Source organism: Erigeron canadensis, chromosome 2 (assembly GCF_010389155.1).
Source record: "Erigeron canadensis isolate Cc75 chromosome 2, C_canadensis_v1, whole genome shotgun sequence".
NCBI classification, from domain to species: Eukaryota; Viridiplantae; Streptophyta; class Magnoliopsida; order Asterales; family Asteraceae; genus Erigeron; species Erigeron canadensis.
In genome coordinates this window covers 36735924-36746985 of record NC_057762.1, presented here as the reverse complement: position 1 = coordinate 36746985, position 11062 = coordinate 36735924, and the positions used below count along the sequence as shown (strand labels likewise).

Here is an 11062-nt window from a genome sequence, read left to right as displayed (position 1 = left end):
TATAGTAACCCGAAGAGTAAACGTAGAAAGTGGGAACCTAAGGTATAGTTCCTGACAGTAAGAACAGGTAATATATATGCTTGTAATAGTACATCTAGGCATATTTATGTATAGTGTATATGACTATTTTTTATTTTATTTTATGGTATGTATGTACAGAACACGCACGAGTCTAATAAGCCATATGGCATATGTTATGTGTGGAGTATCTATTATAGGAATGAGGTGTTACAAATCACATACTTATTGATAGGGGTGGCACCTTTCGTCTTCTTGAAGAGTCCCGAAGTTACAGGTGTGCGTGAAACATGAAACCGGAGATTATAACCGGATGTACTTTCCGGAGGGTGAAACTAGAAAGTTATTTATGACCTATGTGTTCAAACGACAGTACTAACGGAGGGTAAGCACTGAAGGAATATTCGAAACATGAAACCAAATGATTGGTTCATCCCAGAAGATAAAAACCGAATGGCGTATGCCGGAGAGTGTAACTCGAGAGGGTGATATAATAGCTCGAAAAATAACTTTCTAAAAGAGATGAATGAAAGAGTTTTCGAAATAGTGGTATACACTGCATTACCAGAAGATAAATATAGTTCTTAAATGGTGACACTTTACGAATCTTAAAATCACTCACTTTTTGTGCGGAATGTTGCATACGTCAAATTTACTTTCTTCATACTGGGATTTATACAAAATCTTAGGTAACAAGTCCTGGACGAGTGGCCAGGGTGCTCCGGAGATTGTTAACCAAGAAGGTGCAAAACGCGAATGCAAATCAAGAGCTCAGAGGGTGCTTATACGGAGGCACCATCGTAAGTTGGCAGCGCGAAGTAGGGTAACAAGTCCGTAGGTGATATGGTCCGGAAGGTAACATCTAAAAGTTAGCAGAATTTAAAAATCTTTTACTATCCAAGAGCGTACTATTGCATTGGAAGGTGAAGCCTTGAAGGAGCTTTCAAAAAAAAAAAAAAAATACAAAACGCAAATGATTGCCTCGATCGCCCCTTGAGGGTAAAAACTGAACGATGGTAAGCCGGAGGGTATGCCTAACAAAGGTGACATATATAGCTCGGAAGCGTTGTCGGAAGCAATCACTAGCAGAAGCGATAAATGGAGGGTGCAGTGGCACTGTTGTTGTCCGTAGACACAATGTATGGCTGGAGGTTGCAAGAGTTTTGTTGTGACGAAGGCAGTTCCGGATATGTCGCATTCTTCACTTTCTCTAATCTGTCCTTCAATACAGGCATACAGGCCTCCAGCCGGAGGGTATACGGATATGACCCGCTCCCGGTAGGGTGGTGCTCACAACGCAGCTCACTGAGAAGAAATAAGTTGCTCCGGTCTATGCTGCGGCCATCGATGCATTGGCCGTCGACGAGTCTTGTCACTTTGAAGTTCATCTTGAATATGATTTCGGGAGGAAAAACTCTACGGACCCCCCGGTTATCTTATTCATTGGAAAAGAGTGAAAGAAATAACAATTTGGTTGAGGACATGTATCTGGTATGAGTTTTTGGCCGAAAAGTACTCGTATATCTTATGTTGTTCAAGGAAGATTAATGTGCTTTACACATAGCCTATAGCCACATAAGGACAAGGACATCCGTACTCTGTTGCTCACGTGAATACAAAATTTGTTTGACAGCCGTTTTCTTAAATTACATATGCGGGCTTTATATTTACCACATATGGACTTGGTTCAAAAACTTCATATGTGGCCTTATATTTACCCCATATAAGTTTATTCAAAAACTTTGGTTTCTAGGTGTTTTGAAACAAACGCATATTCATACCAAAGTATAATAAGACTAGATAACACAGAATCTGGGTAGCTGCGGCAATATAAAAACTTAATATATTAAAAATTAAAGGTGGTCAAAGCTATCTTCCTCTAATGAAAAGACTCACGAGAGGTTAGGTGAAAGATTTGTACACAAGATTGTTGGTTGGTGCTTTTTCCTTCCTATATTAAATAAATAAATATGAAAGTAAACGAATAGATCCATATATAGACATGTAACCAGTGTGTATAATAACTAATAAAGAAAAGCAAGAAAGTTGCAAAAAGAGTCGTAAGATATACAACCTGTTAGGGAAACACCGTTTTATAGATCAGAATTGGAGTAGGAAGGTACGGATGGCGCCACTTGTTTAAGTATAAGTCTACACCCGCTTAGGTATAACATCTATCCTTAAGTACTGTGAGGTTAATCTTTGATCTATAAGGTGTAATGGGGAAGATTAGATTGTTGATACTTCGGATGACAGTTCCCAATTGGTGACCACAAGATGTGACGCCACAAGCCGAAGTAGGCTAAAGAGTGTGTGTAAGAGAATGAGAGGAAGAGAGAGAGTCAGAGGACCAGCCCCCTTGATTGGTGCCTTGGACCTCTATTTATAGAGATGCTGCTAGAGTTTAGATTTGGGTCATAAGCTTTACATGTTTGGGCCTAAATCAAGCCCTAACTTAACATAGATGAGGTCATGTTCAGGCCTGAAGGTTTCAGGAGCCTCCCTAACTTAGGTTTCAGGAGCCTCCCTAACTTAGGTCCGGGGCTACATTAGGAGCCTCTTTGGAGCAAGGTCTAGAGGCTACGGAGCCTCCATGGAGCAAGGTCCGGAGGCTACATCAGGAACCTCTTTGGAGCAAGGTCTGGAAGCTACATCAGGAGCTCTATATGCTCATGTCCGGAGGCTACATCAGGGTTGAAGCCTATTAACCTCCATAGGTTTAAAGAGATATTATCATTCCTAAGCTATTAGTATCTCTTCAAACACACACATGACCAAGCCATACGACTGTCATGCGTTAAACAAAGCTGTTTAGGCGATCGGTTTAATGCTGACGTACACTATGACCCAAAATTCATTCAATTCGTAATGTTTCTTTCTCACATCAAAACAATTATCCGGTCTCATTCAAAACCAAGTCCTTATAAAACAAATACATATGAAAACGTATTCATATATATAATTTATATAGACTTTCCCGTGACTAAGTCATCAGGTACCTCAAAAAAAAAAAAAAAACCTATACATGTAAACATCGAGTAAACTACCTGGCTAAAAACAAGATTGTATCGTAGATGCTAAAAACTTAGAAACTAAACCAACACACGATGATAACTACTCCTCATCATCTCATTGAGTACTCCGTGCCGATGGAGCTTAATTAAGAGTTGGCATGGGTCTGGTTTCGAGCTTTTTCCTTCTCCTTCACCTCGCTTCCTTGTGTCTTATCATATTCTATTTTATTTCAATACAATAAAAACATACATACTAGAATTGTTAATTAAGTTTGAAACAAAAGTAGGTAACAAAAACTAGAAAATCAATATATTAGAAGGTGAATTACCAGGAGAATTGGCATTAACGATCTTGTCTTCATCTTCATTTGAAAGAGACTGGTTACCTCCGTATATTCCTCCAAAACCTTCCTCATCTGATCTTGTTGCGTATCCTTCTCCAAACGAATGTGACATCACATCCCTTTTCAATTACATCACAACATCAACCAAACCAATTAAAACTCCAGGATTTGTTGCATATATTGTTGATCGAGATGAAAATCAATCAATCACTAAATCTAAATTAAGACAGCCCATGCCCAATTTTATTACGTTATATGGGGAGTTAGTCAACAAAAATGACAGATTCTTACCCTTTCTTTTCTACTTCTTTAGCAGCAGGGTCTTGTTTCTTGTCCATGTTATGATCAGTTTCTTGTTGGCTGTTTCCGGTGGCTGATGCCTGCTGGAATCTTACTCTTCCGACAACTACTGGAGATGCTAATTTTGGGACCAAGGTGTTTGAGGTGGCCAACAGTGTTTTAGAGACAGCTACCGGTTTGGTTTGGATATAATTAGGAAATGATTTGATTGCACCGAACATTTCTGTTTGGAATTCGATACGGAAATGTCAGGTTTTTAAGATGATGGTTGTGGATGTGTGTAGACTTACACGTGTTTTCTGGATGTTGACACGTATCATGTGTTGGAATTGTAGGATCAATAACAGCATGACACCAGACCCAGACTAAAACTCGTATGTTAATAGGCGATATATGCTTCCTTACTCTGTTACTCAATTAAAAAAGAAACTACTCGTATATATGAAGCTACTTTTAAATTCCCGAAACAACCTATCTTATTATTATTCATAGAATAAAGGTTTTACCGTATATGAGTAAAAACTTAGAATCGTCTCCATCAGCCTTTCATTTCGCCTAATTATTATTCAGAGTCAGAGACATCACTTTTATACATACACATAATTATTGTGAACAAGTAGTCTATAATTACCAATATACTTTACTTTTTAACGAGCTTTAAAAACCTTCAATCACTTTTTGCAATACGTAACATTCACCATTTGAACTTTTCATCATCTTATTATATATGCACATCTAAACAATGTCCATTACAACCTTCTCATACTACAAATCCACTCCTGCGTCGACTATAAATAATATGCATATCCAACAGCCTGCCCGCTTAGCTTATAAGATCCATTAAAAATTGTATTATAATATGTAATTATTATCGAATCCACTTCAGCAATGGGAGGGAAGGGTAGGACTACACCACTATGAGACGATCTTGAGTTTAAATACTCTACAATCTTATTTTTGGCTGGCTCGATGACAAGTCGACCATAAGATTAGATCATAATTTAAAGTACAAGCATTGCACTCTAAGTCTATAAGAAAGATTACAAAACATAACCTAAAATGAGTTCTGCCAAGACAACTTATGTGCAAATTTGGAAGGGTTGTGCATCAAATAATGAATGCGACAACTTATTAACAAAATTTTGTAGTTCGAACAATTTTGTAATGATAACCTTTCGAAGCAAGCAGAAAACTCTAGTGAAAGGTTAGTATACGCGAGCCTTTGGTGGAAACGTCTCGACCTCATCATCAAGAGTATTCATGTGAACTGGCCTGTAGTCTAGTCGGACCTTCTCGTTCTCCCAGAATCTGCAGATTTTGTAGATCAACACCAGATTAGGTTTTGGAAAATACAAGGTTAAATGGCAAAATCACAATCTCTAATGTGAAGGGAAAGAAAAAGAGAGTTTACCCCAGTGTATGTTTCATCCATTTCTCATCATCTCTTTTCTGCAAAAAAATAAATATATTTTTTTTTGAGGTAAAAGAAATATTCACGAAAACACCCAACTTAAGTAGAACATACGAATCAAAACTTACCGAAAAATCTTCACGAGCATGAGCTCCTCTACTCTCTTTCCTAGCTTCAGCAGAATGCATGGTGATACATGCATTGATTAGAAGGTTTTCCAACTCTATGGTCTCTATCAGATCCGAGTTCCTGAGATATGTCTTCAGTAAATACGTATTTGAAAACTAAAGGTGTAAAAAACTATATATATTAGAAGTCACATATAGTTTACCATATCAAACTTCGGTCTTTAAGTTTAACATCATGATAGCTCTCCCATGCTTTATCAATCAAATTGCAACCTGCAACACTCAAACAATGAGCCCACGGTTTTCTGAATCTTATAAAATGACAGATCGCTGATTAACATAAGTCAAAGTTTTGACGTCTTCTCTATGGAAAACAATCCATTATAGCATGGGACCACAACACAGCTGGGTTTTTTTGTTGTTATTTTCTAGTGTACCTTCTTCTAGCGTCTCCTGTGTGCGAAACACAGCAGCATTGTTTTGCATGATTCGCTGCATATTTAACCTAATCTTCGAGGTATGAAGTGAACCATTAGAATTTCTGATTTTGTCTAACCATGCAATAGTCTTCTCTCCAGCATCACTTGGCAATGGTTTTTGTTTTTCCCCTGTACAGTAGCAATGTGAGGCCACATGATGCAATTAATTTATGAACTTTAGGTACAGAACTTGCACGATAACTTCACCTGGCCTATGAATCTCAGCAACTCTATTTGCACAGGCACGGCCAAAGACGACAATGTCAAGAAGAGAATTTGCACCAAGCCGATTGGCACCATGGACTGAGGCACATGCTGCCTCCCCAGCAGCCATAAGTCCAGGAACGATAGAGTCAGGATTATCACCTTTAATAGTAACAACCTGTAATAATAAGAATAAGGGGAGCAGTGAACAAAAAGTCCTCTTAGGGGTGTTTCATGTATGGATGTAAGTTTTTAATATGTAATAACGATTAATCAAAATCATACAAACAAGTTAATATAAAACAGGCACTAATAATTCTTAATAATTATAAAATGGCATAAAACATTTTTGGTAAAATGATATGATCCCACATCGACCAAGTATGGGATTGGTTGGTGGTTTATAAGCCTAGGTGTCCCCTCCTTTCGAGGTTCCAACGCTCGGAGTGGTGGCCTATGGAGTGGTGGCTTGGACCCAAGGAGAAGGGTGCCAACCGAGACCAACGAGGACGTTGGCTCTTCAAAGGGTGGGGTATTGATATGATCCCATATCGGCCAAGTATGGGATTGGTTGGTGGTTTATAAGCCTAGGTGTCCCCTCCTCCTTTGAGCTAGCTTTTGGGAGTGAGTTCTACACTTAGCTTATGGCATGATGCGAGCCTATTATGGGATGGGTTCGTATCATAAAAATGTTAGCTGGTTTGAGAACTGGAAATACAGAGTCTCCCCAGCAAGGTTAGGAAAAAGGGCAAATAAAAAATTCCAATTTATCCGAAGATAACAAATATATATCCAAACATATATTAAAGAATCAGTTGTAAAGATCAGTTTCAAAATTAAAATTCAAAAACCTCCTTAATATAGCACTGTAAATAACATGATTTATGACAAGATTGCATGCAGGATATACCTCCCCATGGTAATTTGTTGGGATTCCACCCATATTATAATGAACAGTTGGTAAAACTGGAATTGGCTCCTTTGTAACATCGACACCAGCAAAGATGGCAGCAGTTTCAGAGATACCAGGAAGCCTCTCCTTAAGAACCTCTGGTGGAAGGTGATTCAAGTGAAGATAAATGTGGTCTTTCATTTTTCCTATTCAGAGGAAGTAACGTTAATCACATGTAACTGATGTAACATTTAATGATCAACATAGCACAAAGTCCTACAAGCATCAACCATCAATAACATTACAAAGTAGATGTTAGGAGATTGGTGCCATCAATAAGTTTAACACACACACGACAATGAGATCATGTTTACTAAAATTACAATCGATTTGACAAGATTAACAGATGAGCAACTCTAAAGGGTGCATGTATGTAACTGCAAACTATGAAGTCTGGTTATTTGCAACTACTACAGATGAAAGGCAGCTAGAATTCAAGCTACTGACGTATGCTTAACTTTATACTTATTCATTACATATCAAACTATCAATAAGGTGTGCTATTTGTGTAAAAGAAACTGGGTTGTATATCTTTATGCCAAGAGGTTGAATAAGTAAAACTAAAACACTTTGCATACGAGAAAATGGACTGAATTAAAAGCCTAAAAGTAGCACATGGCATAATCAGATGTTTACAACCTCCCAGACTGTTTCATTCATAAAGATTAAGATTGTTATTTGTATAGTTAATTTTATAATCATCAACATATGTGATATATATACTTGTCTATAAATTGTTAATAGAAAAAACAAAAACTGTTAACAGGCTATTCGACCTAACCAACTTTGATCTGTTCCAAAATTATATCACCCGTTTCAACCCATTAACCGACCCACCCGACCCACCCATCTTGCCAAATACTAATCATTGTGCATTAAATTTGCATCTTCAAAATGCTATCTGGGATAATCAGATGATACATCAAGTGAGCTCGACTTTGCTCTCTATTAAGAATAGCAAGGACTAATGACTAACCACTATTAAAAGTTAAGATGAAGTTAGTCATGAAACATACCTACACCACGACCTTCACGTATTTCCATGGTCATAGATCTTGACACGACGTCTCTTGATGCAAGATCTTTTGCTGTAGGGGCATAACGTTCCATAAATCTTTCACCTTCACTGTTCCTTAGAATACCACCTTCACCACGAGATCCTACATACAGAATAAGATGAATGGATTACACCAGGCTTCAAAATACCTCTTATTAACAACACGTACAAAAAAAATACTAACCTTCGGTAATGAGGCACCCAGCACCATATATACCAGTTGGGTGAAATTGAACAAACTCAAGATCCTAAAACAGCACATTGCAGCCAAATATACCAATTACATCCAAACATCAACAGGAAGCCATCGTAATATATAAAAATAAACTTTAGAAAGAATACCTCAAGAGGAAGGCCTGCACGTGCAACCATGGCATTTCCATCTCCTGTGCAAGTATGAGCAGAGGTTGCTGAGAAATATGCTCTACCATAACCCTGGGTACAAAAAAAAATGGGATTAACATAATAAGGATATTGATATTTAGAGACAAAACAAAGCTGTACAGAAAAAATTGTTCACCCCGGTGGCCAAGATTGTTGATGAAGAACGGAATCGATGTAGTGTCCCATCTTCCATATTTAGTGCAATAACACCTTGGCAGCTTCCTGATAAACATCAAGTGTATGATCAAATTGCTTTCAACAGATACAAACAGCAATACCAGAACATAGTAAGAAATTAGCTGGGTAATTCCTGGCCCGCACAAATATAAATACCTCAAAGATACTACATCTTAGTAAACATCTACAACCACCTCAAAAACCCGTTTCAGCATCAGGAAAAGAAAAATAAAAACTTAGATATACATGTAGAAGCTAAATACTGAAAGGTCATGCTCATGGGCAACATGTGTCTGACTGTCTTCTTTAAGAAGAATGTTTATAACAAATTTCCGTAGATTATTTTCTTTTTGTTTGTCATGAAGAGCTGTAGTAGATTCCATACTTGATCAAGTATATAGATAATTGCAAAAGTTTGAAGTTACTAATATGTTTATATAGTAAGTAAACACTATCTTCTTTTTCAGCTTTCTATCTCGCATAGCATTTCACAATAAATATTTATAAAACCAGATAATTGGAGAAAATGAACAAAACATGACATACCGTCACTACCCATGATTAGATCCAAAGCAAAATATTCCACAAAGAATTGTGTATTATGTTTCATGGCCTGACCATACAATGTATGCAACAATGCATGACCAGTTCTATCAGCAGCACACGCACAGCGATAAGCTTGCCCCCCTATAAAATAAGATGAAGAAACTTACACGCGAATAAATTTCTGATTATAGCTAACATGATGAATAAAGAACTACAATATGCACCTTTGCCAAAGTCGAGACTCTGACCACCAAATGCACGTTGGTATATCTTTCCTTCCTCGGTTCGAGAAAAAGGCAAACCATAATTTTCAAGCTCAATAACTGCTTTTGGTGCTTCTCTACACATATACTGGATAGCATCCTGATCACCTACAGAAATGCAAAACCTTTGTTGTGATAATAAAAAGAAACCAACAAAATAAATTTTTTTGATAACAGTACTATCTATAAGACAGCAAAATTTAATGATATAATGTGCTTTCTGATCTGAAATAATGTATTAACACTAATAAAGATAAACTGACTTCATAACTTTGAGAAAAGCCTCCATACATGTTAATCAATTGTAAGAAAAGTTACCTAGCCAATCGCTTCCCTTAACTGTGTCATACATGTGCCACCTCCAGTCATCCTCGGTCATATTTCCAAGAGCAGCATTTATACCACCCTTCATGAATTTTTAAAAAAAACACAGCTTAGCTTTTATAACAAATAAGAAAAATATAAAACTTCTCGATACAAACAAAGTAATTAGACAAAAACATTTGCCTAATACAGGAAAAGCACTCCATGTGGGAATCATAAAGATATGAATATTCTAAAACAAAAGTTACAAAACCATCCAACAGCTTGAAAATTTGTCATCTTAATGTCTTGCCATACCATCATTAGTCAACAATTAAAGCTTTATGCTCAAGATGCAAACTGAATGAACTTTTAACTGTTTCTATAGCTAAAATACATCCCCTTTTCTCAAGATTCAAAAACTTTATGCTCAATATTCAAAATACAACATGAAAAGAAGGCTCAATGTGATCATCGTCCTTTTCTTTATTACCTGTCCAGACTTTTAAATTTTGATCCGATAAAGTTCACATTTCATAGAATCAATTCAACTAAAAACTTATATAAAGCTATATATAGTTACAAATAACAGCAAACCTGAGCGGCAACGGTATGTGAACGAGTCGGAAACAGCTTAGTAATGCAAGCAGTATTAAATCCATGCTCCGATAGCCCGATGGCAGCTCGAAGGCCAGCACCTCCTGCTCCAACCACTACCGCATCGTACGTGTGATCAACTATAGTATACGATCCTCCAACTTTCTATATAACCACCATTAAATCAGACAAATTAAATCTCAAAATCATATAATCATCAATCTATCAACAAAATCATCATCTAATCAATTACTCATAAATTAAATTAATTACATGCAATGAAATTATAATACAATAATATATATTTTTAAATATATATGTGTGTGTGTGTAATATCATAGATCCGTTTCAGTTCTACAACAAACCCTAGCTTCCGAGTGATAATTAGCTTACCGATTCAGAAGAGAATGATCGGTGTGAGAAGGAATCGCCGGCGGTAAATCGACGGGAAGGAATGCGAAGGCCACGTGACACGCACCGCCACATCTTTTTTATGTGTATGCGTTTGTATGTATATCAGTGTATGTATATGAGTGTATCTATCTATCTATATATGTTTATTTATTTTGTTTTTGGTATATAAAAGCTGCTTTGAAGGTGATAAAATGGAAATAAAAGAAAAGGGGAACGGATGGGAGAGAGATATAATGAGTGCTGCTTTGCTAAAATGAACAAGATGGACTGTAAACAAAATGGTAGGTATTATATCCAAATTGCCCCTGCTTATGTGTATAGATTTACTGAAATGCCATTAGGCAAAGTGGTCAATGGGTGGGGGAGGTGGGTGTGTACACGGAAAGTAATGAAATGGCTGGTGATTAAAATGGACGCGATGATTTAATTTTGTAGTGTGTATATATGCAATGCGCGGCCATCCATGCAACC

General features: G+C 37.0%; 2 protein-coding genes across 2 annotated transcripts; both read right to left on the bottom strand.

The window, feature by feature from the left end:
- Positions 1 to 2902: 2902 nt before the first annotated feature.
- LOC122586811 lies at positions 2903 to 4131 on the bottom strand. The gene is made up of 3 exons (XM_043758801.1): positions 3668 to 4131; positions 3362 to 3495; positions 2903 to 3252 (listed from the first exon to the last, which is right to left on the bottom strand). The coding sequence occupies exons 1-3, from the start codon at positions 3895 to 3897 to the stop codon at positions 3179 to 3181; spliced, it is 438 nt and encodes a 145-aa protein (XP_043614736.1). The 5' UTR covers positions 3898 to 4131; the 3' UTR covers positions 2903 to 3178.
- A 368-nt stretch (positions 4132 to 4499) lies between these two features.
- Positions 4500 to 10832, bottom strand: LOC122586810 (succinate dehydrogenase [ubiquinone] flavoprotein subunit 1, mitochondrial). Its single transcript, XM_043758800.1, has 16 exons — positions 10571 to 10832; positions 10178 to 10342; positions 9596 to 9683; positions 9239 to 9385; positions 9015 to 9155; positions 8428 to 8513; positions 8250 to 8342; positions 8092 to 8155; positions 7867 to 8010; positions 6809 to 6996; positions 5902 to 6076; positions 5653 to 5823; positions 5419 to 5488; positions 5216 to 5336; positions 5088 to 5125; positions 4500 to 4984 (listed from the first exon to the last, which is right to left on the bottom strand). The coding sequence occupies exons 1-16, from the start codon at positions 10661 to 10663 to the stop codon at positions 4882 to 4884; spliced, it is 1887 nt and encodes a 628-aa protein (XP_043614735.1). The 5' UTR covers positions 10664 to 10832; the 3' UTR covers positions 4500 to 4881.
- Between the last annotated feature and the right edge of the window lie 230 nt (positions 10833 to 11062).

Coding starts and splice junctions, on each gene's coding strand:
- LOC122586811 (XM_043758801.1), bottom strand. CDS start 3,897: ATGTTCGGTGCAATCAAATCATTTCCTAATTATATCCAAACCAAACCG. Junction 3,496..3,667: donor AAAGAAGTAGAAAAGAAAGG/GTAAGAATCTGT, acceptor GTAATTGAAAAG/GGATGTGATGTCACATTCGT. Junction 3,253..3,361: donor CGTTAATGCCAATTCTCCTG/GTAATTCACCTT, acceptor GAAATAAAATAG/AATATGATAAGACACAAGGA.
- LOC122586810 (XM_043758800.1), bottom strand. CDS start 10,663: ATGTGGCGGTGCGTGTCACGTGGCCTTCGCATTCCTTCCCGTCGATTT. Junction 10,343..10,570: donor GATCATTCTCTTCTGAATCG/GTAAGCTAATTA, acceptor GTGGTTATATAG/AAAGTTGGAGGATCGTATAC. Junction 8,156..8,249: donor GTGCAGGCCTTCCTCTTGAG/GTATTCTTTCTA, acceptor GTGCTGTTTTAG/GATCTTGAGTTTGTTCAATT.